Source organism: Salarias fasciatus, chromosome 9, assembly GCF_902148845.1.
Source record: "Salarias fasciatus chromosome 9, fSalaFa1.1, whole genome shotgun sequence".
NCBI lineage: Eukaryota > Metazoa > Chordata > Actinopteri > Blenniiformes > Blenniidae > Salarias > Salarias fasciatus.
This window is the reverse complement of record NC_043753.1, coordinates 12920991-12948753: the sequence shown is the minus strand read 5'-3', so window position 1 is coordinate 12948753 and position 27763 is coordinate 12920991. Positions and strand designations below refer to the sequence as shown.

General features: G+C 43.8%; 1 protein-coding gene across 4 annotated transcripts in view; it reads right to left on the bottom strand.

The window, feature by feature from the left end:
* Nucleotides 1–1675: 1675 nt before the first annotated feature.
* Nucleotides 1676–27763, bottom strand: part of mllt10 (MLLT10 histone lysine methyltransferase DOT1L cofactor) — a 46331-nt gene continuing 20243 nt past the window's right edge. For 2 of the 4 annotated variants that reach the window (XM_030099585.1, XM_030099587.1), the window contains 14 exons: nucleotides 22518–22616; nucleotides 21923–22259; nucleotides 20910–21128; nucleotides 19601–20092; nucleotides 14159–14313; nucleotides 9478–9595; nucleotides 6600–6699; nucleotides 5249–5445; nucleotides 4477–4626; nucleotides 4249–4304; nucleotides 3760–4064; nucleotides 3555–3575; nucleotides 3192–3282; nucleotides 1676–2887 (listed from right to left, as the gene is read on the bottom strand). In XM_030099585.1, coding sequence (XP_029955445.1) covers nucleotides 2615–2887; nucleotides 3192–3282; nucleotides 3555–3575; nucleotides 3760–4064; nucleotides 4249–4304; nucleotides 4477–4626; nucleotides 5249–5445; nucleotides 6600–6699; nucleotides 9478–9595; nucleotides 14159–14313; nucleotides 19601–20092; nucleotides 20910–21128; nucleotides 21923–22259; nucleotides 22518–22616 — 2613 coding nt within the window. In that variant the 3' untranslated portion in view covers nucleotides 1676–2614. The remainder of the gene's footprint in view (nucleotides 2888–3191; nucleotides 3283–3554; nucleotides 3576–3759; nucleotides 4065–4248; nucleotides 4305–4476; nucleotides 4627–5248; nucleotides 5446–6599; nucleotides 6700–9477; nucleotides 9596–14158; nucleotides 14314–19600; nucleotides 20093–20909; nucleotides 21129–21922; nucleotides 22260–22517; nucleotides 22617–27763) is intronic. The other 2 variants (XM_030099586.1, XM_030099588.1) reach the window with 2 other exon arrangements.

The following is a 27763-nucleotide window of genomic DNA, read 5'->3' as shown; positions in this document are numbered from 1 at the left end:
ATTATTCATTTTCTGCTCCCCCCCCCCACCCCGACACACACACACACCTCCCTTGTTACTGAATGAATCACATCCCGCTGCTGCCACCTCTTCCCCAATTTTCCGTGTAATTAAAGGAATATGAAATAAGCCAACAAAGCTGCGCACTAAAATAAAATAACATTTCCAATCGAGCTCTCATGACTGACTTCAAACTCACTCTGTCCAGAAATCAAACTGAAAAATGCATTTCACACCTGCAGGGCCATTTATCATCAGCAGTTACACTCAAATGAAGGTTTTATGGATTCCGACAGGGAAAACTCACCAATACACAGGGAGAACATGCAATCTCCACACACAACCCTATGGCAAAGTCAAGTGGTGTGATGGAAAAGCAGCTTTATCAGTCGAGTTTGCATGTTTTCTCTGAGCATTCCTGAAGATAACCTAATTAAAATTAGTGTGATGATCTCTCTGTGACAAGTCTGGATAATCTGGATACATGGTTGAATGTAAACAATCATACAAACACTGAACACGTCTTACTTAACCAGAGTGTTTCTTTATTTTTCTCTTTTCAAATACAATGTCTTCTTTTTTTTTGTCTTCTCTCCCTCCCATTTATTTTCCACGGGTACAAAATTGATCCAAACAAATGTGTGCACAGATGAAAACATGGTGCCCAGAGTATAAAATGATTTCTCATCAAGAAAACGGTGCAAAACTTAAAAAAGAAACACAATGTCCCTGCACATATAAAAATAAATTAATACTTTTGTGTGTCCAGTCACTGTCAACCTTATTGTCTGGTCCTAGAGATTCACACACGCACGCATACGCTCACACACACACACACGCTCACACATACACACACACAAACTGAGGCTTCATTGGCTTTCCTTCACACCAGCACGGCCAATCACAATCACTTATGTACACCAACGGCCAATGAGAAAGGTCTATGTACACTTAACGAGGTAAAAAGTGTGCCAGTCCATATTCCCACCCCACCTCGACACATTTCCTCCCCCTTACGAACAGCTATGTACAGCCCCCCCCCCCCCCCCCCCCTCCCCCACCCCCACCAGCCAACTAAGAAGTAGCTGCTAGGTCTCAAACACACGACACAGAGTAGAAGTCATTAAAAGGGTTTTACAGCAAGATTAGACTGTACGGAGAAAAGTAACAAACAAACTTTACACAGTAGTACAAAAATGATGTTAAATTGCAAAAAACTTGTGGGCTCTTAAAATAGATCATCTTACGCCCATTTACACACACACACACACACACACACACAAAAGAAAAGAAAAACAAACCCTCCATAAATAAACAGCGCAACACAAAGTTGGCTTTGATATTAAAGAACGCAGCAGAATAACATTTCCTAGTTTTATTAAAGAGACGGCGAATCCAGCATGACGGACCGAGTGTGTCTGCAGTAGTAGTGAAACGTTGGGCTGAGCGACAGCGATCCGTCCCGCCGTCCCCCCCCCGGTTTGGCCTCAGGCACTTTGGGTTTGGACCCTGATTGGCCCGTCCTGACTGTCGGGAGTTATTTCGAGCGGCCGCTGCCGTCGGCCCGTTAGGTCCTGATAGGCTGGCCCTGCTGGCGAGGTAGGTGCAAGCAGGGGGCTCAATCAGGAGGATGAAATGACTTCCTGCGAGGTTTCCTTCGGTCACACTGTTGTCGTGTGGACTAACGCGTCTGAACATTCGACTTGCTGGGGTTTTTTTTTTTTTTTTTTTGTTTTTGCTTCAGCATTTCACTGGCCTGAGTGAGCCCCCTGTTATCTGGCCCAGAGACGAGACAGTCAAAAAGCAAGGCTTCCGTGGTGACCGTACGAGGCTTGGCTCACTGACATTTTAAAGGATCGACACAGACAGAGTGAGAGAGACGCGGGGAGAGAGGCAGCAGCCTGGACATCCCCCTCTGGGACTGCTGCGAGACAGATGTCCAACACACATCTGCTACTGTTCAGCCCCGTCGAAGGAATTGTCATTTTCCTCATAGAAACGTCCGTATTGCTGCTGTTCTTTGTGTGTTTGTAGCTCTGCGTGAGGCCCCTGAGAGAGTGAAACGGCAGAGACCAGACCGTGACGGAAACGAGGACGACCGTGAGAGAGATCCAGGAAAAACACTCAAGAGAAATCAAAGAAGAAGTTTCTGGGAAAAGCTGACCTGTTCGTCAAATTTACTGGTTTAGGAGAAGAGAGTCGTCTGGAGCGACATGTTGATGCTAATATCACCCAGTTACTAACAGTCGTGTTAAATAAAATGAAGCAGCACTACAACTAAAAACAAAATGATTGAAATAAATAGTACAAATTTAAACAAAAATGTTGCAAAACCTGGAAATGTTAACTTGAAAACAGATGAAGTCAACTACAGTGAGTCGGCGACTGCAAAAGATTAAAAAAAGAAGAAGAAAAATGTTTGCATCCATGTAAAAAGTACCAGGAGGAAGAGATTCTCTCCTGCCAGCGTTCTCATCGCTAAACTACAAAGCTGACCAACAGGCTGATCCCAAAAACTCTGCATATTTATTTTATAATAGAGAGAGAGAGGGAAAAAAAAAACAAAACAAAAAAAACAAGCAACCCTATCAAAAAACAAAGGAAGCAGAAGCCGTCATGTCTTCTCCTGACCCGCGACGCCCACGGCTTTCTCGGCGAGCCGAGGCTTCTGCGCCCCCGGGCCGTGTGTGTCGGCGGCGTGTGCGTGCTGCAGCGCCAGGAAGGGGTTGGCGGCGATGGCGCCTTGGCCCTGGCTCTGGGCGCCGGGCAGCAGGTTGTTGATGGGCAGCTGAGCGGAGGAGAGCGGGATGGAGGGGATCTGGGACTGCAGCTGCTGGAGGTCCTGCTGCTGCTGCATCAGTTGGTAAAGTAACACCTGCTGCTGCTCCTGGAGGGGGGAGGAGGAGGAGGAGGGAGTTGCGTAAGAAATACATGAGGATTTACCAAATGTTTCAGACAAGAAAGGGAGAGAAATGGTGTGTGTGTGTGTGTAGGGGGAGAGATGGAGTGAAGGGAGAAGTGATGGGCAGGAGGACAATGGAGGAGAGAGAGAAACGTGTGGAGAAGAAGGAAAGGAGCAGAGTTAATAAGCTCGGTGATTTCAACAATTGTCCAAAGGAAAATTGGAGCACAGTATCTTTGTGTGTGTTTAACTGCGAGAGTGTGTGTGTGTGCGTGTGTGTGTGTCGTACCGCTGAGGGCTGAGAGGACAGCAGCTGCTGGAGCTGATGCTGCTGCAGCAGGAATCTCTGCTGCTCCGACAGCAGGCCGAGCCGCGCAGCGCTGACCACACAAAACACACAATGTCAGTGACACAAACACACACACACGCGCGCGCGCGCACACACACACAAGATTCAATGTTCAGGAGGGGGACACGACACAAACCTCAATGAAAACCTGGATTTTTTTATATTAAATTTCTCGCAAATGTCACATTTTAAATGGATTTTTTGCATACATGCAAACTCACACACACACACACACACACACACACACACACACACACACACACACAAACGAGGCTACAGGCTGCTACGATGCTTCCCTCTCACCTGTTCTTACTAGTAGTTGAGCTGCAACAATCCAACACGCAAGCAAAAGGAAAGAAAAAGACAAAACGTCCAAATTCACACTTTGTGTCAAACCAACATCTACAGACAGGACTGTAGCGGAGCTGCTGCTGCTGGTGGGAACCGTCCCGTCACGGATCTTTCCAGCTGTACGAAGCGTTCACACTGGTGCCGTTCGGTCTTGTACCTGTTATTGACGGGCAGCGTCGCCGCTCCTGTAGTGTGTGTGTGAGGGCTGGCGGTGCCGGCCGGTGTCTGGATCACGCCGTTCAGCGCCCCGACGATGCCCCCCATGCCCAGAGCGTTCCCCGCGCCCAGAGCGCCCATCAGCCCCGCCACGCTCCCCAGCGCGGCCGGGGTCGCCCCGACGGCGGCGGTGGCGGCGGCGACCCCATTGAGCTGCGGCTGAGGCGGGCTCTGGGAGACGGAGGGAGGCGTGGAGAGGGAGGAGGTGGAGCCGCTGCTGCTGTGCCCGCCGCATGACGTGTTGTCCTGAGAGCACACACACACACACACACACACACACACACAAACACACGCAGGAGAAGTTATTAAAGACAATTACTGTAATGGCTGCAGTCAGTGCAATTCACCACGCAGTCGACCCAACGCCGCTTGTTCCCATAAATCACAGCTAAAAACAGCGATAACTCAACGCACCGCGGTGAGCGTTTACCTGAGCGGCGGCAGGGAGAGACGAGTCCGCGGCTCCGAGCTGAGCTCCCTTCACATCTGAAACGCAAGCCACTCTTTACATTCATCTTTACATCTGAACATTACAAACAATAAAGAATGAAGCAATGCAAGTATTTTTCTTGCTCAAAGCAAAAAAACAAAAAAACACAAAGAAGTTAAACCATCAGCGATTCATGGATCATCTGTACATTTTTCTGACTGAGTGTACCAGAGGAGGCCGTGGACGGGGTGAAAGGCACTGAGAGTTGAGCGCTGAGGAGCTGCAGCCTCTCCTTCTTCATGGTCAGAGTTTTGATCTGCTCCTCCAGCCTCCTGTTCTCCTCCTGCAGCTGGTGGAGAGACTTCAGGATCCCCACAACTGGAGACCAGACACAGGACAACGCAGGCAGTCAGCGTCTGAACACGGTGGAAATACTTTTCACCCAAAGTCTGAGGAGTTTTGTAGGATTTTCCCGTAAATCACAGCAGAGTTGATCATTAACGGCTGCGTGAAGCTGAAACTGCTCTTATTTTGCTTTCTTCATTTAAAGGTTTTAAACTTTTCGATTGACTTTCCTTGACGGACCCTGGCTCCAGACAGAACAGGCCTGTATGTGGTCGGCGGACTGAAATGAGTTTGACACCCCTGGATTAGACAAATACTCTCTGTGGGGAGGTCAGAGGTCAAGATCAGCTACAATGACCCTGCTGTCTGTACAGACTGTGCGCGGGGCTCGAGCACATCTCAGCCGAGAAAGGGAGCAGCTGCAGACACAGAAACTTAATCCTATATTTCTATTCCGCCGCAGCTGACGGGATTTGGTTTGCATACTTCTCGTCATCGTACCTTTCAGGCTCTTAATGACATCGACAAAGTTCAGAAAGTGGCGGCAACAACAGACATGGAGCGTTACACACGCTTCCTAATCAATAGATAGTTGTGAAGAGGTTTTTTAACAATTGATTTCAGTGTGTGTGTGTGTGTGTGTGCGTCCTCTCACCGTCTCCCTGAGCTCCCTGCTGCAGCAGGAAGCTCTGCCCTTCGTTCCACTGCCTCTCCAGGAGCTGCTCGATGCTGGTGGCCACCGGAAGCATCGTCTCCCCGCCGCCTCCTCCCCCTGCCCCTAGCAACCCAAGCCCCGGCCCCGGCAACGACCCCGAGGAGTCATAGCGGATCTGCAGGCCGCCAATGGGAGAGCTGCGTGACGGGGGAGAGAGAGAGAGAGAGAGAGAGAGGTAGAGGGAGAGCATGGGTAGAGAAGGAGAGATAGAGAGGTCAATAGAGAGATTAACGACCCAACATAAACGTCAGGCAAACATAGACACTGCTGGCTATAAAACTACATCAATTTGTTGTTACAGTGGCCTCTAATGAAAAGGGGCCAGGCTTTCTGTCTGCGTGTGAGAGTGAGGAAAAGACGAGCAGAAAGAGGGAGGAAGAAAGAAGACGTGTAGCGAGGAGACAAGACGGAGTGAGAGAGAGAGAGAGAGAGAGAGAGAGAGAGAGAGAGAGGGAAGTGTAGTCCTGATGTGATAAATCTTGGTTTTCTGAGACGCTCTGTTGACGGTGAGAGAGGAAATGAGGGGCAGCAGGAGACGGGATCAGAAGTGCAAAACGGGGATGAAAAAAAATTAAGACAACAAATGTAATGACCATGTTTTTCTACTTTTCATGAACTTTTGATTAAACTTTTACTTTTCAGAGCTGACAGCGAAGCACTATAAAAAAAAACTACTTTTAATCATTCTTACATTTACAATAAAATCCCTTGTGACACTAAAAATTGTTAAATGTTGTCACATTTTTCAACATATAAAAAGATCAGAATTTTAAAAATGTCCCCCAGTAAACAGTCCTAATAAACACAAGACAGTTCTGCATAGAATTAATGACCCAAAAATGACCAACCTTATTAGGTGAAATCATCCATTTGGACAAAGAAAAAACCAAAATTGCATCTGCATGATCAATATTCCTGGAAAGATCCATGCAGACATTCTCAAACGCTGCAGAGCAGACTGTCCCTCCATGTGAGATTAAACCAAGAAAGGAAAAAAAAATACATCTAACTGGACTTGAAGGATGGTTACCACCTTCAAAAACACAAGTTATCGTTGGCTGGGAGAGCAAGGATTGCCTGTAGGGCTAAAGCGCCAAAGAGAGAGTGTGTATGTGTGTGTGTGAGGAGCGAGAGGAAGAGAGGGGAGACGAGGGGCCAGCGGAGGGAAAAGCAGAGGGGAGGGGGGGAGGGGGGGGGGGGATGGGTGAAGCAAGGGGGGGCGGTGAGGAATGTAAATGGTGAGGGAGGAGTGGGTGCATCTGTGTGTGTGTGTGTGTGTGTGTGTACTCACCGCGGGGTGGTCTTGGGAGAAGCTCTTATGGAGAAGCCCTGAGCTCCAACGCTAACGCCGCCGCCGCCGCCGCCACTGCCGCCGTCTCCCACCTCCTGATCTGCACACACACAGAAAATCAATTGGACATCTAAGAACACGGCCAGGCTAAGCCAGCTGGAGTTAAAGAGTGTGTGTGTGTGTGTGTGTGTGTGTGTGTGAACACACACATACAAGCACATCAGTGCTTTCAAACCCCTCTAACTAAATCTTTGTTCAGGTTTAATTTATACAACAAAATGACGTGATTGATTCATGATATTTTATCCCTTTTTAGATAAGTAAGATATTTATTTCAGTTTCATTCAAGCTAATAACTTTTCATCCATACAAGTTGAAATGATTCTAACCAATGAGAGAGAAGACGCTGCTGGTGTGTTTTGCCCCCTTTGCTTTGGCGAAGCATCTTTAAAACTAATGTGTGTTTTCGAGCGAGTGTCCAGCGCTGTCAGCAAGTCATAGTCAAGGCAAGTACAAGATCTGTAACATGACAATTTAACACTTACGTTGGGATGATATCCAAATCAATCACCAATACCACTGCACTTTGTGTATATAGACACATATATTGAAAATGTATGTACAAACAATGGAAGAACATCTTAACTTCAAACACCGTGAGGCCCACAAAAATTTAATCACCACTACTAGAGGGCCAAGTTGTGATGAACAGTTTGTACCACAAGCATTTATGAGAATTAAGGCTTTTAATCTAATAAAAAGGGTTATTGTACCAAAGTAAATTAGATTTAAATAATTCATGTGGAGTCACATGTGGCTTATATCTGATATGTGGTGTGAAACAAATGGAGGAGCTTGTTCTGCGCCAACAGGAGGACCGCAAAGTTTGAACAGACGGAAACAGTCATGAGCTCAACGAGTAATCATCCAATCAACAAATAAATCTAACAACAAAAGGATACACGTTACAGGTAAAGTACAAGTATAAAATGTAGGACTGATTCCATACAGTCCGAGGACGCCGCTGATCCAGGAGGAGATGGTGCGACGCCGCAGCGGTGACACCTTTATATGGCGATACGCCGCCGTACAGACGCAGACATGTCTCCTTAACCCTGATGTTTAGCTTGGCACAGCGGAGACATGTGGGCCCTCTCCAACAGTTCAAACACCATACATCACGTCCCCTTTATCTGCTTGATGCCTAATGATGTTCGCTCGTGTTTTGACAGTTTCTTCTAAACACCATTTTTACTTGATGACAAGTTTCAGGATTCATCCACAGAAAACAGCGAGATTTATTTCAATGCCAGCTGAGAAACTTCATAATCACTCTTCAATAGGATGATCTGAAATCGAGAAAATGATCAATTTATTGCTTTTTATTGCTTTGTGTTGTTTTTAAAAGGGCAATACTGGTGGATTTTACAAATATTTGAAGACATACAAATGTATGTATGAGTCTAATAAAATAAAGAACTCAAGAGAGGACATATTGTATGGATGAGACGTCTTGTCTGAATTACTTCCGTAACTTAAAAAAAACTCCTTTTCTTTGTATCACACACACTCACACACACCCCCTGCATGTGCTTCCCTCTCTACCTTCTGTGAGAGTGTCTCTCTCCTCCCTCTGGGCCCCCGGCCAGACGCTTCTTTTCATTTTCCTCCGCGAGAGTAATGAATCACACATGCACGCACACTTTTGCATTTACACACTCGCACAAACTCCCCTCTACTTAAGACAGTCAATCCCAGCTTTTACCCCCACCAGGTCACCACTCCAGTCCCTCGCTCCGCTCTTTTTCAAGCCCCCCCCTTCTTTTTTTTTTTCCCTGCCGTAACCCTTTCCGTCCCTGGCACCTCCTCTTCCAGACACTCCAAAGCAAAGAGAAAAGGGCTGCCAAAGCAAACAGGCTACACGCATACAAACACACGCACACCTTGCACGTTTGAGCTCACGTGACCCTCGCCGGCGTGCGCGAGGTAGCTGCGCACGCCACGCACGAAAACCTCCGTAGTCATTTAAAGCTACTAAACAAATACCACAACAAAGTTTGTTGGATTTTATAAATAATGCAGTTAATTATAAAATAAAACAATATAGTCACTAAATGACATCTGAGGCAAGAAGGTGATCAAACTTTTCTTTCTGAAGTTTTTTTTAAACAAAGCTGGCTTGTGTCGAACACACACACACACACACACCCTGCTTCAACACACACACGGCCCCGTGGCCCCTTGTCATTCAACCTGATTAGTGACCCTGGGGTCAGAGTGGATCTGGCTCTGATGACTGCTGACCGGCAGCAGGAACTGCTTCCTCCTCCCCGCTCTTTATTCTCCGCTCCTCTCGTCTCTCCGCGTTCTGGACGGCCAGATGTCTCGCATCAGGAAGCGGCTACTCTTGATTGCTAAAGCCACTTCTTTAACTCCCTCATCAGCTGGACGGACGGCGAAGAGACGACGTCTTCCTGCGGCGGGATCTCCGGATGGCTCCACACACACACACACACACACACACACACACACACACACACACACGCCATCTTCTCCTTTTATTGACATCACCGCCTCAATAAGATCCTCTTTTCTCTTCCACGCTGTCCGCAGCTCAGCGAAGAGCCCGTTACATTTTATTTCTGCTGCTGTACTTATTATGTGTGATTTATGTGTGCGTGAAAGAACAGAGGAAGGGGAAAAAAACCGAGCTGTGTAACTGGAGCTAAGTGGGAGGAGTTTGAGAATATCACTGACCCTTGACCCCTCCGAGAGATCACAAGGGCGTGACCTATCCATTATCTCGCCCCCTCTCTCTCTCTCTCTCTCTCTCGCACGCACGCACTCTCTCACTTTCGTCACTTGCACGCCGCCGTACCTGCTGACGAGGCCTCGGACTGAGCGATGAGCGCCGCCATGGTGGAGTTGGGGTTGAGCCTGTTGCCAAACATGTGTGGGGGGGCCATGTTGAAGACGGACCCTGGGAGACCGCTCACCTGAGGACAGAGACAAACCACAGCTGGATCAGCCTTCAATCCAAACTGCCCGGCATCTGAATACAGATTAACAGGGGACAAATTAAAAGCTGTATTTTGAAAATGTGACTGAGGACACCTCTGTGGTCGTTTTAAAAAATACTAAAAACTCATTTATTTTAACACACTTACTTTTCTTTATTGACAATTCTGAGCGCATTTGCTGCAGCAGTTTTGATTGAAAAGCAAACTGTGAAATTATCGGTTCAAAGTGCCAAGTAAATTGACCAGACAATGCATTATTTTAACTGTGTATCATTATAAAATGTTACATAACCATGAAATCTGGATATTTGAAAGTTTGAAGAACAGCAAAATAAACAGATGAAGAGTGTGCTTTTTATTATTGGTTTGCTTTTCACAATTCTGAACACATGCAGACACACATGCTGAGGTTTTTCAATAAAGCCAAAATAGAGAAAAGCACATTACAGAAGCAGCAAAATGCAGATTAACAAAACTGCGACTGATCCATTTAATGTAAATTTCTAAGTTTACAAATTAATATTATGTATTTAAATTATTTAATCTGCTGATACTTAACTTATTTGTTTCCAATTACAAGTAAAGGCGCAGATAATAAAAACAAATCGCCCGAGTGAAAGCACTTCTGAAAAATTGCTATTCAGAATAGTCACATTTTTGTACCTTAGGGGTGTTTTTTGTGCATTATCCATAAAAAGCTCTTTTGTTCAATTTACAAAGACAAAATATATATCATTACTGAAATTTTTCAAATAAATATTAAGGCTATAACAGTAATGCTCCGGCAATTTCTTTTGTAGAATAAAGTAGATATAAGATTTATGACTTCAGATTTCAATAGTAGTGAAGTAGAAGTTACTATGAGCTGAAGATGATTCTAAACACCTTGTTAACATTCATGTACTCTGATACTCAACTTAGGAGGAACCTAATACAACACATTTCTTTGCTTTGTACTTCACAGATAAAATCGGGTGTAAAGGAACCGTCACTCCCTCTATATTAGATGTTTGGCTAAAGACTAAATGCTCATGCTACAGTAGAACTACAGCTACAATGTTTAAACTGTACTCAATTACAAGTGAAAGGACTAACTGGTGGGAAAAAAAAACCCTGAGGTAAAAGTTTAAAATACAATTCTTTAAAAATACTTTAACTCAAAGTTTTTTTTTTAATGAAGAGGAAAGTGACTTAATCCATTTCTCAGAAAAACAATAAAATAAATATTACAAGTTGCAATTTTTCTGGGGAAGAAAATGAGATGTCCAACAGAAATTTCCTCTGATGAAATAATAAACTCACTATGAATGGTGCAAAGCACAACAAAATATTAACACAAACTGCCTGATTACAATAGTCAGTGTTTGTAATTAGTTTCTTCATGTCAATGAAAATATCGGTTCACTCCGAAAAGTAGTACTTTGTATTTTACAGCGAAAGCTTTATTCACTATATTTGTTGAATTTTTCTGACTTGTCTTTGTTTTATTACAGTTTGAACGATCAGAATTCCAAAGCTGAGAATCAATCCAGTCGATGTGGTTTGAGAATTTAAATTCTCTGATCATTATTATTGATTTTCTTTTATCACAGAGTACCGGCACATGATCTCCTGCCACTAAAGCTTATTGAGGAAAAAGTGGACTGACGACGGTATGATGTGATTCAATGTAGAAAACACACACACACACTCGCACACATACACACGCGGCTCAGGGTGCCTCAGCACACTGACATGCTGACAAAGTCTTTCTGATGCCTACAGTTTAATCCAATTAAGGCATTTCCCAAATAGGGACGGTTGAGTCGGAGGGTGGGGTGAGAGGGAGGAGGGCGAGGGTGGAGCATCAGGATGGGAATCCGGTTCGTCTAAAATGGCCGACGTGTTTTCAGGCTGCTGGGAGCAAAATGTGACGGCGCAAAAAAATAGGATAACACTTCCGTGTGTTTGTTAAGTTCACTAACTTTCTCATCAGACTGAAATGAGCACGGTAAAATTTACTGAACGACCAGACAAAGTAAATATGGTCTAGTTTACTACACTTTAATTTCAAGACGACTCAATCAATTACATTTTTTGTTTGAGTGAGTAATTACAACAACTTTAATTAAAATTATTTTAACGAGAAAGAAGAGGGTTTACACTCAGGGGTTCTTATTAAAAGTTATAGTTATGGTGCATGTACAACACGGGAAAAATAATGCAAATCCCCCTCCAGTCCTGTTATATGTTAGATTCAAAGAAACGACTTGTTCCCCTTGTCCATTCTTCTCCACCGCTGAAATGACTTCAGATTTATTTCTACAGAAAGAAACCCCCCCAATCCCCCCCCGCCCCCTCCCCTGCCCTCAGAGCCATAATCCTGCCCCTTTTCCCATCAACATTCATTTTTCATTTACATTCATTTTTCATTAAAGTCACTCTCTCTTTCTCTGTCCTGGGCTGATAGCCAATAACAGTAGGCCAAGAGTCTGCCAGCGGACTGAAAATAGCAAATGGGCTCACTCATTCACTCACACAAACACAGACACACACACACACACACACAAGAAGGGAAGCCTGTTGTTGGCATCCTTCTGTAGTTTTGTAATTTTTGCAGACTGGAGGTGCATGCATGTCTCTGTGTGTGTTGCACATGCCCAGAGGCGTGCAACACACTGTACAAACTAATGCACATACTTTAAACTATTTGAAAAGGGCTTAAGAAAAGAATGCCTCTGTATTTAAGTCAGCCTCATGCTTGTTTTTCCACTCTTTCTCTCTCTCTCTCTCTCACATCTGCAGCTCCAAACTCCTTCATCCGAGCTGAAAACAGACATGATACGCTGTGCCACACTGGGCCTCCCGTCTTCCAGAATATGGGCTGAACGGAGAGGAACCCGGCGAGATGAAGGCCAGGCCAGCCAATTCAAGGCATGAGTGCAAACCCCCTCCACCCTTACACACACACACACATACATAGAAACACACAGTCACTGCAACCCCTCCCTCCCACCATCTATCTCTCCATCCCTACTGTGGTGCTTGTCAAATGTCATTACATCACAGGACAACAGAGGGGAGAAAGGGGGCAAAAGAAATGGATGGGGACGGAGGAGGAAGGTCGAGGGTGAGCGAGTGTGTGTGTGTGTGCGCGTGCGTGAGCGACAGAGAGAGGCAAAAGTGAGGTGGTAAGTGGACATAGGAGAAAAATGGGAGTTGGGTGGACAGAGACAGAACGTTGGTCTTTGGGGAGGTTTGTAAGAGTGGACGCTCGGGTCAATGATTAAAGACGAGCTTCTTCCCCCTTTACGAAGTGAAAAGTGCTTTAGCTGAAGAGAGCGGAGCTCATCCCATCAAAAGCATCAAAACTCCTTATTAGTTCATTTAAAGCACGAAAGATGCAGAAGTATTAAAAAAAAAACTGACATCACAAAATTTCACCACGAAAAGCTGCGCTGATAACTAGAGCCGATTATAATAACCTAAAATAGTTTGAATGGAGTTTACATTCTCATTCAATAAGTGAGTTTTTTTTAGTATAAAAGTTCTTGTTTTTGGTTGGATTGTTGAATTTATGACAGAGGCGGAGCTGTAAATAATTTATACAGCTCTGTACACATGTTTATAAAATTAAAATAGTATTATTGTTATTAGTCCTAAGTATCAAAAAACAGTTATACATCCGAATATGTACAAATGATCACTACTGCATTGAAAAGGAGGTTTGGAATATACGTACCGAGTATGAGCTTTATAATATGAGGTTTCAACGGAATAAAAACAAACATTTTTAAAAATCTCTACTTTCCTAAATATGCAGCCTTGAAGCTGAGGCGTTCAGACATAAATGGTTTGTATTTTTACCCTCGACTCTTAATGCAATCATGTTAATTTAAGCGTATCGCAATAATAACAGTCTAAATGGTTTTTCTAGTATCTCATTGAAGTGAAACGTGAGGCTTATTCTCACACCTACAAACAAAAATTATGATTTTGCAATATTCTACTCTGCGTCACATCTCCGCTAACAGCTCCTCAGACTCCTGTATAATTCAATTAATGAAAATGCAGCTAAATATTACACGGCAAACCTTCCCAACTGAGGTTTCTGGTTCTGAATTCAAGATCATCGCCCTGACCTTGCTCACAAATACCAGTCGTACTGAATTAGACATTAAAATCACTGATGTTTCTATTAAATTTTCAGAGCAAAATACTCAAAAAAATAAAGGTTTGGATTTTTTTTTTTTTTTTTTGGAGCTCTGAATAAACCCGAGCGACCCTCCACAGGTGCAGTCGAGCGTCAGCCGTACAACAACTAGTCGGGAAAACACAATGCGCACAAGGTCAGGACACACTTTTCACACATAATTAACGCGCGGCAGATTAATAATGCTGCTGAGAGATTTGGTGTGGAGGAAGTTTAATTAGGGCTGCTTCGGTTGGTTTGTGTTCCCACAGTTTATCAGCGCCGCGGCTTGAAGACGCCACGAGGTGCGGCTGAAACCGGAGACGGAGTGTTTGTCGCAGGAAGTTTTAATAAGCGCTCGGACTCACGTGCATGGAGGCCGTGCTGTTCAGCGGCGCCGTGGCGGTGAACGGAGAGGGCGGGGCCAGAGAAGGCGCGGGCTGCTGTTGCTGTGACAACTCGGAGGAGGCTCCGCCCATGACGGACCCCGCACCCAAGGTCCCGTCGGCGACCGAGAAAACACCTGTGGAAAGACACCAGACGTCAACGCTGCTCTTCTACTGCTGCGAAATAGAACGGTTTGATGTGTTAAACGTGATTAATCGGGACCGTTTGGCCAAAGTCGGGTCAAAAACAATGAGATCTAAATTCTGTGTAGCTCTTTGAAATACTGGGTCTCTACAACATTCATTCAAATCTGAAGGGCTAGAAAGTCTTGCAACAGGTCAGCGTAATAATGCATCATTTCTTCTGTCAAGTGTTACATTAAATCTGGGTTTGTGTCACGTAAACCTACTTCATACTCTGCACTTCGCTGCAAAGCACGAACATTTCCATTCACAATAATATAAATGATCAGAGAAATAAGAGTTAGTGATTAGTTACAGGATGTGGCATTCACAAAAAAAACCTCAATTTATATCATGAATAAGCTGCGTTTCACAAACGTAATGTGTGATTAATATAATCAACACATTTAATGGATGGTTTTGCATGCAGGGTTTTCTGCGTATGCACTCACTGGATTTCCTCATGAATATTCTTAATTTTAGTAGAGTATGAAAACACAGCAGAGAGAAACTGAACCACAACATTTCATCTTTATTTTTCTCCTGATATTAGTAATTCAATGCCGGATTAAAAACTGTTACTACTCCACACACTATGTTTCCCCCCCCCCCCCGCCCTTATCTCGATGGTTCCTCTCTTCCCATCTCTCCTTCCTCCCCTCACACACCCCTGTGCTCGCCCACTAACTAGGGATAAGCCCTGCCCCTGCCCCCCTTTGACCTCAGCGGAGGAGGAGGGGGGGAGAAGGGCCCCTCAGCCCCACAAAAGTCTGAATGGCTCAGGGCAGCACGCATTCACTGGGGGAACAAGAGATCTTTGTGCCAGGAGGGGAGGGGTAGACGGAGGGAAGGAGGGCGAGAGATACGAGCACTACATGGGCCTACATACTATTTATAACGCTTTGTAATATGCACCAGAAAAATTGATACCCAAAGCGGGGCTGCCGAGGCTGCGGGGGCATGCGCTCCTGAAAGGTTTTCGGCAGCTGGATTAGAGGCCAGAACAACAATTTATCAGAGTTTAGCGGGAGCCGCTGACGAAACGGCCGACGCACCACAAGGAGTGATGCAAAAGCAGCCGCACACCAGAAAAACATCGCAATTCAATCTGCTAATTAGGGATATTTAACGCCTCTTAGAATGATATTTAATGCCCTGCATGCAACATTTAATGGCTGAAGGGAAATTTGATGTTAGAAGTGTAGATAATAATTTGCTCAATAAATGAGGAGCAAAAACAATGTTCTGACCTATGAGGAAAATTTAGTAATATTTGCTTTGGGTAAGATTTTTTTTTTTTATATCACATGAATGATGGTGACAATCCATATTAGTTTGAAAACATTACAAGAAAACTTATTTTACCGTAAAGGTGGTTTGAACCGCATGTTTAAAAGCTACTGGAACAAAGTTAAAAATTGAATTAACTCATTTTCAGTACAGTAATGATCGAACGACACATTGTCTCTTAATGTGGACAAAATATCAAAACTGCTCTGAACTGTGTATTACCAGAAACTCTTCTGCAGAGAAAGAAAACAAAGAGCAAGTCACGCACACTCATGCACACACACACACACACACACACACACTTGTGTGATCAATACTGTTAAGCCACAACTGCCTCCATCAGCCTTCCTGCTCACGACGCCTGTAAGCTTAGAACATATCCACCTTGATTAGTTCAAGCTGGTTTCATCTCGAGAGGAAATCTGTGTTGTCTGTTTGGAGAAGGATGCGTTCGATTTGACCAAAAACTCAAAAAGGAAAACACACACACACTCAAACACACACCAATTCAAAGCCAAATGTACTTGCTCCAAATTCTGCTTTACAACATCGTGTCCAGTGCAGCCTGTTCAACGAAAGACTGCAGACTGACTTAATTACGCTTTAAAATGGAGAGAATAAACAAACACTGGAAAGACATTTGTTTTCCTCAGAATTTTACGACCCCCAACGACAAACAGAAATGTATTTCCAGCCAAACTGAGGCTGTGTGTGTGTGTGTGAGTGTGTGTGAATGTGTGTGTGTCACAACGTATGTGGGGCGTGTGAGAGCCTGATAAAGCCATGTCAGTTACTGACTCAACAACAGTTTGGGCGGGCAACCAAAATTTGGAGTCCCTGTAATTATGAACCAATAGTGAGAGAAAAAAAAAAAAACAAGAAGAAGTGCATTCAGGTTTTAAATTTAAACAGAAAAAAATAATCAGTAACAAATTAATACAATTATTTAGTTCGTTTATGTAACAGAAAAAAAAAGCACCTAATTCAAAATGTACATGAAAATCTTTCAACATTTTAAAATTTTTATAAGTGTAGCTGTAAATGCATAAACTCTACATATTTAATTTTTCAACTCAAAGATTAGACAGTAGTTATTAAAGTTTTACTTTTAAAATCAACATTTTTTTAAATTAATGTTTCTTTTTCTTGAATTTATTCCTGATCATCTAGGGTTGTAGTGAGATCGCCGAGCAGGAGACACATATTTTCGGTGTGTCACCTCGTACTGCAAAGCAGGAGATTCTTTCAAACATTTTCCACTCTGCAACACAACGGCAATGAAATTAGGCCTGACTTTATATTTCCACGCTGCTTTACGGACGCTTCAGGAAGCCTGACGAGAGGCAGGCGGCCGCAGAGCAGCGGCGTCTGTGAGAGACGTTCAACCCGGAGTGTTTGTTTGAGTTAAGCCATGTCACCTTTATTTATGTAGCCCTGTATCATTTTCCTGTTTGTTGTTTTCTGTCCTGTTCGTTTCTCTTGTTGTTTCCTCCTGATCCAGGCAGATCGCATTCAGCTGGATATTCCCGCACATTAATTTAAGCATTTTCTCCACATGCTTGACAAACTGCTGGGTGTTCTTCAATTTATTTTTCTTTCAAAGTTGAAAGCAAACAAAGAGCTAAGCTATTTGGTGATATGTAGATAAAACTGAATTTATTGTATCAAGTTTGATCCACCAAAGCGTAAAAGCTATATAAAAAAAGTAAAATATAAATCAAATAATTTTAAAAATAGTAACTGCACGGCAAGGTATTTGTATTGATAAAATACAAAACATTTCTGATTTTTTTTAAAAGGGGAAATGTGGATTTTCAATCTAAAATATAAACTCAATCCTGTTAAAAGAAGATTCTCCTGGTTTTCACAACTCCCCCCCGTGTTTTGCAGGACTGAAATCGAGCTGCTGAAGAGACGTGTGTGTGTGTGTGTGTGTGTGTGTGTGTGTGTGTGGGGAGTGAAAGGAGTGATTACATAAATTAGCCATCCAACAAACGGGATTTTCTGCGTCGATCTTTCGTCTGCCTTTTTCCCATACTTACAAACTCCTGCTGGCCTGAATAAATTCATCTCCAGCAGATATATTTCCTCCCCCACACGCAGACCGCTGCGCTCGGCCGGCCCGTCCGGCCCATCAGTGACCCCGCCGCCATCAAACATTAACCTAGCCAAAATCTAACCCTGGGCTCCTCCCCGCCCTCCTACCAACACATATCTATCAGGCTAACTATCTATCCATCAGCGCGGCGGAGACAGCACACGGGACAGAAAGGGGGGAGATAAACGACAAGATCCTCCCCATTACTGCCCTGCATTAACCCTTAGCTAAATATTTACAGTACCAAGTAGAACGCACAGTTGTCTTTTACACACACACACACACACACACACACACACACACACAGTCCGTCCTATCTTCTTTTACCAGCTGTTGTCAGAAATGCCACCACTGCTTCGAGGAAAGGCACAGACACCAGAACCTGAGGTGGAGCCGTGAACCGAAATATCCTCAAATCCACGGCTGAGGCTCATTTGTATTCACAAACTAAACACAGTCGATAAAATACAAAAATATCCACAAAACACACCGCAGTTAACAGCTGAAGATTAAACTCAAAACCATACCGTATGTAGTTTTCACAACTCCAGCAAAATTTGTGCGTTTTTTTTTTTTTTTTTGTATGTGATTTAACATGAAACGAGTTAAACGAAACTGATAAAAACAATTTTTTTTCTTCTGTGTCTATGCTGGTTGACATAAAAATTAATGAAGATGAAAATTCCTTGCAAATAACACAACATGATCAATAACAAACACCATTTCTACATACAATAAAAAAACAATAACCTTCCTCGGCACCACAGTTTGGATCAATTTGTTGTTTCCACCTGACTTAATTTCTCAAAATTTAAACACTAAATTCTCTCCTTTAGGAAGGAAAAACAACACATACGCTCCAGTCAGATCAATCTGTCATAAAGTAGTACTGTTACATGATCTGAAAGTTAAGAACGAAACCTAAAAGCTGCTCAACACTAATGGCACTCATTTGGATCAATATACAACAATTCAGTGATTAAACAAAGCTTGTAAATCAGTGTGATCGGAGTCTTTTCAACACCTAATATTTTTTTTTTTTACAGTGATGGATAAAAGCTTTAAAAATTGATATCATCTGAATATACAATATGCTAATTTCCATCACAAGGATGCTAGACGTGTCACGGAGGAAACGCTAACTTAGACATCCGCATCAACAGGTGAGCGTGGAATAAGCAGGATGCAGGTAAAGAGCGCGGCCGAGAAACAAAAGGGTGATGATTCTGGAAGAAAGGGGGAGACGTGGGATGTGTGGGCTGTACCGAGCCGTTTCCATCAGCGGAGGGGAACTCCAAAGCATAAAGACAGTTGCCAAGCAACTGAACACGGTGAAAAAAACATACAGAGCACTTCCACCTGTGTGAGCAAATAACACATAAGACCCGCACTCTCACGTACACACATATACGCGCACACGGGGAGGCAATTACAAAGGTGTGTCAAATCCTTGCTATTTGTGATTGGTAATGTTAATACCACGCCGCTCCGGGGCTTGCAGCAAACATTTTATGTTCAATTTCTCAGGATTCACTGATGAAGGAAGAGTCAGGGGCTGAATGTGAGGAATCAAGGCGACGCCACGCATGAGGTGCGACTATTTTAATCCTTGTGGGGACATCATGGTGAGCCGTATGGATCCTAACAGGAGATCATTAGTTGGGAATTCATGAATTAAACCAGTATGAATCTTTTGGGTTTTTTTTTAAGTGTAACAACACAGGAGATGATTTTCTGAAACCCAGCATGACAGATAATATCTAGTCCCTCAGCGAGACCCTCGCTCAGTTTTCAAAACTCCCCGCTTCATTGTAAAACCCCGTGCCGCGTTAACGTTTGTGTGCCCTCCTCACCTGACCCGCCGGTTGTCGAGCTGCTGCTGCTTTGCAGGCTTCCATTCCTGAGGAGTGACGGCGACTTCTGGATACCGCCGCCGACACCCATGACCCCCAGCCCCCGCTCTCCTCCCCCTCCCACCACGGCTCCTAATCCACTGCTGGAGACCAGGCCCGGCCGGCCCGAGAGAGCGGCGGAGGAAGACGAGGAAGGGGAGGCGGCGGACGAGGCGGCGGCGGCGGCGGCGGCGGAGGAGGAAGAGGCAGTGTTGGCTGTGGAGGCGGTGGGGAGGGTCAGCGACGCAGATGGCTCGGGCGGTTTCACGTCTGTGGTGAAGCAGGGTCCGAATCTGTTGCGCCAGTTGCCCTTCTTTTTCTTCTTCACACCGTCTTCCGCCCCTGCCGCCGCCGCGCCGATCCCCAGGCCGGCGCTGGAGGGCTGAGGCCGCTTGTAGCCGGTCGTCTCAGTCGCCGTGTGACTGTGGGAATTCTCATACAGCTTTCCACCCACTGCGACAACAGGAAGAGAAGAAACACATGTTGAAATATATAAGACTGCGTGGCTGGTATGATAAAAAAGAAAAAAAATGAAATGAAACTTGGCAAATCCAGAAATGTTAGGTGCAACTACTACTAAAATGTGCTGATTGTAATTTCACAATTTTCGCATTTGAAAATGTTGAGTCAAGCTGCAGTACTTTATCGTTAGAAGCGCTTATAGACAGTGGTCATAAACTTATACATTTACTTAGGACTGTTTTTTTTTCTTCCTCAAATGTGATATGGTTTTCAGATGGGAAATAAAACTGTATATTCGTCATTAAATGCTACTATAGTTGCTACTATAATTATATTAACACAAGGATCTGTATTTTCTTATTTCTACCTGTGGCTTGTCATTTCAGACCGTTTGACAGAGAAAAATGAATGAAATTTCAAGGTGTACATGTAGGAGCTCACAATATCAAAACCTTCCTCTCAATTAAACAGTATGAAGCATGAGTGAGCGTTTGCACTCAAACAAGAGATTTTATTTTTGCAACTCTTAAAATACAAAGATTCCAGCAAAAATGTTAGAGTACTTTTAAAGAGAGATCGCTCCTTTGACTGCAGTTTTCCTTCTGTGTGTGCTGCATGACTGTAGCCATTTTGGATCAGATTTTCTCAGGACTCTCATAAAAAGTAAACGCAAAAACCACGCCGGAGATTCAGTTTTCCAAAGAGCGATTGATAAACCTAAAAAAGTAGCGCAATTTTCGTTTCAACCTATGTTTGTGTTAATGAACGACTGCTGTGATGTTTTAACCGTAGAATAAAATCAAAGTACCTGCCGACGCTGTCGTAGCCGACATAAGAGAACCAAAGAGGGTGGTGGTCCCCTCTGAAGCTCCGCCCTCAGAGCTCGGCTTCACCAGGCAGCTGCTGAAAGACGGCGGGGAGGAGAAGGTAGTTCCACCCCCGGGACGCAACGATGAGTCTGAGAAACTTAAAAAGTCTGAGGAGGATGGAGCAGAGGGAGTCTTGCTGGCACTGGTCAACAAGAGGCCTGGGAAAATGAAGACGAAAACACAGGAAAGAAAGGCGTGAAGACAACATTGAAGAGGAAGAGACGATGGAAAGAACAAGAAATTACACACACAGAACAGACATGACAATTGTTAACAGTTTCCGTACTTCTTGGTGCTGCTATCAGGGGAGCAAGCAGAAACAAGATAGCCAAAATAAGCATTTTATCTGCTCTGGCGCTCGCTATCTGCCCTCCCTCATCGTGGCGTCCTGCCGCGTATCAGAGGAAGTGCCTTGAAAACAATCTTGACATACACACGATTTCGACACAAACAACCAAAAACCCGACAAGAGCTTCAAGGTAAAATGTGGAAGATACAAAAGCTCTTCTTGGAGAACACTGTCTCCATTCAGCTCATGACCCCCCCCATCCCCCTCCCCCCTCATGCTCCTTCCACCTATGGTTGTGTGCGCTGGTCTTTTCCCAGACAAGGTCCTAGATTACAGGAGCCACGGGGCAGTCAAGACGAAACACTATTATCGCGACTGCACACACAAAAGTCTGCGGTCTGCACTCAATCCGGTCGATGACACAGCACACACACACACACACACACACACACACATCCAGAAAGCACCATGAATCTCACGCTTATTTGGGTTTTATTAACACGGCTGCACCGGCGGTTTTTTGGGTGAGTGAGCAGAACAGTGACACTGATGGTTTGTCGCCGCAATCCCATTTTTCTAACGGCGGGGTTGATTCCTGGTCGTGTGTGTGTGTGTGGGGGGGGGGAAATTAGCATACAGGCCCATTTGCAGCCATCTATTCACCTTGATGGAAAGGCCCGGTGGAAGCAGAGACAGATGTAGAGGAGGTTGCCATGGTGACCACAGCAGAGGGGAGGGGTTTCCCTGAGGAGGTGAGAGACTTTCGGCCGCCCCTCTGTCCAACCACGTGGCCCCCGCCGCTGTTCTTCTTGTTCTTCGCCTCGGACGCCGCCTTCCCCGCCTCCACCGCCAGGGCGTCCTTGGAGGCGCCGCCCGAGTGAGACGACGAAACTTCCTGAAAGTTGGCGTTGGTGAAACGGGCCGCGCTGTCCTCCAGTCGCTTCTGTGAGGACGGCGGCAGAGCGGCGACGCCTCCCCCTGAGTTACCACTGTTGTAGGTCTGGAAGGAGGATATTAAAAAAAAAAAAAAAGAAGAAGAAGGATGAACGATGAAAAAAAAAATTCAGATTGAAAGGAAAGGGAGGACAGGAACCATGAGAAGAAAATTATCGAGAGCCAGCAGGCGGACAAGACGTGCGAGGGATGCAGGACATCAGCGATAAATCAAAGTAACATTCCTCATCCAGCCACTCCTCATGTAATAATTAACTCCTTCAATTGTGATTAAAGAAAACAAAGAAGAAAGGAGAGTTCTCACCTTGTCTGGGACCATGATGTTTGGAAGAACGAGGGAGGGAGACATGTCCATAGAGCTCTTTTTGTGTTTGGGTTTGTGCCTGTCTCGCTCCTTGTGTTTCTAAACGTGAACAGTCAAGAAAAGGAAGAGAGAGAAAGAAATGAAGAAAGTGAAGACAGAAAAAAAAAACTATTTTATTTTTCAACACACGGTGTATAGAAAACACGTGGAAAATATTGAAACTGAGACGAAAAACTCAAACTGGGAGACATTTATGGACCAAGCACAAGTATTTTTGGAATAACAGTCACAGGAATAGAAGAAATAAAAGAAACGAAGGTACGAGTTATTAGGATATAAACACCGAAGATGAGGAGAGTGTGTGTCTGGGTGAGAGAAAGTGAGAGAGGAAGAAAAAGCACTCCATTTCAAAGGCTCAATCTGAGATGAAAGCCTGGAGATCCACAAAAACAAAGAGAGATGGAGGAGAGATAAAAAGGGGCAAGAGGGAACAGGAATTTAGCATGCTGCGGTGTGGAGCAGAGTGCATCTAAGTGCCTTCTGCTGAAGAGCGCAAGGTCTCATCATTTCATCCAATCATATCCTTTTTCTTGGACCATCACAGCTCAATTTACACCCTCGCCAACACACACGCGCTGCCACCCTCCTCTCGCACCCCCGGGGTAGCGAGAGGGTGCCAGCACATTTACACCTCACGCGCACGGCCCCGCACCCCGACACCTTTCCTGCTCGTGGCGCGTACGCACGCGCGCGCTTTGCACACACCTCTGCGGCGCGCGCGCACGTGCGCACACTCTTGGAGACAGGCAGTGAAAATATGCAGCGATGCTCAGAGACGACATGGGACTCAACATGCCTGTGATGCTCGGTGTCATGACAACTCCAAAACATCAGAAAGTGCCCCCCCCCCCCCAATATCCATCCATCCACCCAGCCCCGCCCCCACCTCCCGGGGTTCCGTTGGGGACTGATTGCACGGAGGCTGGTGACAGTTTAGCCAGACTTCCTTAAACGGGTGGCGGTTAACAGACTGTAACCTCCCGCTCGCCGGTTTCCGCTGACACTCCAGCTTCAGAAGCTCTGGGGACGTGTTAAACGTCAAAATTGTATTTGTTTTATTTATGAACTTGCTAAGAAAAAAGTTTTAATCACTAATAAAAGTGCATTTAAGCTTAGATCTTTACTGATTTAATTCATTACATGGACAAAAGAATGCACAGTATGACATTTATTCCTGGTTTGGTAGCTTCCTATGTAGTTGGCAGTACGCTAACAAAAGGAAAAAATTCTGGTAGCAATATCATGAAGATACAGATCACACTTTCATTTAAGACCAGGGTTTTTACACACTTTGTTAATCCTAAAACAAAAATCTGGTCATCCCCACAACTGAAATATGACATTACTGCATTAACTACCGGGAGTTTTTTGATGGGTTTAATTTTGGAAACAGATTCACAAAAGAGTCAGTAATATTACTTTATCCCCTTGTGACCAACACAGAATCTCGGGGTCCCAATAGTCAACTGACGAAACACGAAGACCGAAACTCTGCAATCTTCACCACAAGAGCCACTCTCGTTTCCCTCAAACCTAACGAAATTCACCCAGAGCCTTGAAACAAATCTATCATCTGGAACAAAGACAATACAGTTTATAAACCGCAAAACATTATTCCTATATGTACCCGCACTTTGGTTAATGTAGTAAAATGAAAAGAAAAAAAAAAAAAAAGCAAGATGCTGACATTTTATAGATGGTGATTTCAAAATTTCCTCTGAATTCATGAGTTCTTATGATGCCTAGATTTCTCTCCAATATGCAACCTCTTTGTGCACGCACTTGTATAATTATTTCATGCTTTTACATGAGCATGTTGCAGGGTAAAACAAAAACAAAAAAAAAAAAAAAGGTGGCACAAACTGAGCAGAAGACAAAACAACATTCAGCAACAGAAAGCAAACAAAGAGGCACTTCTCGAGTGAAATGGGGTGCAAATTTCATGTTAAATAAATTAAAACCCTCAACACATCTATGGCTGAGCTTGTAGGTGTTACCGTGTTCAACATTACCAGATGTTTTGAAAATAAGGGGAAGTTTGTGGCGAACATCACTACATGCGTGTGTGTGTTTATTACATTTCTGTGCATGCAAACACAGCAGATCTGATATAACAACTCTGATTACTTCCAGACTGCAGATTTTTAAGGTCAAGTACAGTAAATGGGCTCAGTTTTAACAGCATAACCCGTATTTATCAGACACACATGGTATTTTTTCAACAGCACGTCACTCTGGACTGTCAAGTTGAATTTCATCTTTATGCCACTGAACTGAGTGACGTCTCGATTCAGCGCTGGAGGAGGCAAAAGCAGCAAAAATCCCATTTCTTCTTGTTGTTATTTGATGTTTTTGTCAGCTCAGATCGCACAAAAACTTCTAATTGATGCAGACACACTGATGTAAGGAGCCAATTTCTTTTCAGTAAACGCAAGAAGCTGTGTGTAGTGTCATTTTTTCTTTTGTTCGAGATCATGCCAAAAAAATTTAGGACCTCGGCAAATATGTGTGAATATAATGAAGCCTTAAATGCTGAGAAAATCTTTTATTTACAGTCAAGATCCACAATTGAAATGTAAATGTTTTCCTTCAAATAATCACACCACCGGTCAGGTTCACTGTTGCTTCCCAAATGGAGAAAGCAGTGAGGTCTGACCTTTGACCTTAGAGTTCCATACTTCATACTTCTTGAAAAGGTCATGTGCAGAATGTAACACCTGCTGCACATTTTCCTATTTCTGGCTAATTTTTGCCCTGCAGATCATTCGCAGTATTCACATTTGTCATTACCTCATCTGTACCACTGTTGAAAAGAGAAAATATTGCACTCATGACCATGTCTCTGTATATTTTAATTAACTTTAAAGCATTTTTAATTTGCCAAAATACAGTAAAAGACACTGGAGAATTGTTGTGCCATATACTCTAGCCTTAGTAATGACGTGTGTTAGAATGAGTTCAAACATTGTGAGACTACAGTGACAATATTTTCACAGGCTAAGGCCTCAACCGCAAATAAAATGTATAAATATGTCACAAACAGCAATCTGCTGCAAGTCTCCAGAGTGTTTAAACTCCCTACGTGTTGTGTTTGTAGCAATGAGCTCGGAAGAGGCAGAGATCTGCTGTCCAATAGTCTCCATTCATCACACTTCCACTAATTAACTGCAATGATGCAGAATTTGCAGCAGGATTGATTTGAATCAAAGCAAACATTTGCATTAACACATTCTTGTATGGACGGCAAATTTTCCTTCGTAGGAAAAAAACAACAGGTAGTAAATGAAAGAAACGTTCAGTACTTTCTATATTTATATAGTGAAAAACAAATTCTGGAAGAGATAATTAAGAAAATGACAACAGTTACTAATGAACCATAAATAAGTGAGGTACTGAAAATATAACAACAACAGATATTTACAAAGACAAATGTTTGACAAGCCGACCTACACTCTTCATATGTGTCAGGAAGATGAGTTTATCGACATTTTTCGGGCGAATATGAACTCCTGCTTCTATTGACTGTGAGGCCAGCCCACGAGAAAACGTGCTTTGACAGGGTGGAGGTGGCCGGAATGCACGGGCAGGTTTTAGGAGCTACTGAAAGTTTAGGAAAACGGTCATGGTTTTATTTCCACCACGCAACAGGGCCAGACTGGACTTTTATATTTTATAGTCTGCCTTTCACTGCTCTCTCTCTCACTTGGATCTTCGATCTCCCTTCTCAGGACTTTCATTGTTTAAGTCCGACAGCAAAAGCATGGATAGATGAGGATTTTTTTTTTAAGGTATTAAACAAAACCAGCGAACAATAAGAAATTGTCTTTGAAAAATTAAATCCAGCCAACATTTCCCCTTTATGACTAAAATGAAACTAATTTCATTTTATGCAGTTTAAAATTACACATTAGAAAATAAGAACACAGTTGCAGCGTCTCTTAAAGCAATACCACCATATAATTCCATTAGAATGTACTATTTTATGTTTTTGCCTTTTCTCAGTGCGAAAGATTGTGACAGGCTACAACGTGACCCTTTTTTCTATTTAACAACTGTTTATTCAGCCTGATCAACCAGTGTGTACCGTAATATAAGAGTTGTGGAGAAGAAAAGTGGAACTAAAATAATTATTGAAAAAAACTATATTGCTGTATTTGAAATGGCAATGATAATTTCAAATTTGTTTATGTGATGGATCTGAAAGTATGTGGATTTTAGATACTTTGGAGTTCACACCCACTTTGACCACCCTCATAAACAGATTTTGCAAACTAAGTGAGTCTGATCTTCAGCAGCAGTGAGTTATGATAGTGGAGAGAGGGAGAGTGACGAAGAGGTAAATTCTTTGGGATTCCCTTGTTGTTTTTCATTAACATTCCTGAGGAAGGTGTTGATGGACAGAAGCTGAGCGGAGAGGGTCAGATAACACACACACACATGCGCGCACACACACACACACACACAGAGCGCAATGGGCGTGGGAAACAAAACACACACACAATGTAACCCTGACACACTCTTATCAATCAGGTCAATTGATTATACAGGCAGGGACAAAGCCTTTCAGCATGTCCGCTCCTCTCCGGCTCTCTGCTGCTGACCATTAGCCGCCCGATCATTTGGCATGTCCGAGCGGCCTTTGAGACTGCGTGGGGTAAATATGAGCGGCGGTCCACGATGACGGCTGCGTCTATTTATCAACAAACTCGTGGACAATGAGCAATTCAACAGCGGGCTGAAATCCTCTCCGTCTATGTCGAACGCTGAATGTGGGACTCCGAAGAGGGGAAGGGGATATAAAAACTTGCCGTTCAATTTTTTATTTCTTCACAGAAAGAAGTAAATTGTGTGTATAATTCTTAATCTAGTATGCAATGACTACAGCTATGTGCATTACACATACACAGAAAAAAAGACATTGCATTTGGATGTAGGAAAAGCTAAACACCATTTTAATCCAAAGTGAGGAAAACACACATTTCTTTACAAAAAACAAATAAATGTGTAACATCTGAGTGTTTCTGCCATGCGCTATTAACAAATAAAGGGCACAGTTTGTAACCTATACCTACTAGCGTGGAATCTTTTACCGTCATTAGCGATTAATAGGGTTTTTTTTTTCTCTCCATGTTTCCAAATGTATTCTCCTGTCCAATAAGGGTTAAAGATTTGCTTCCAGCTGTGGG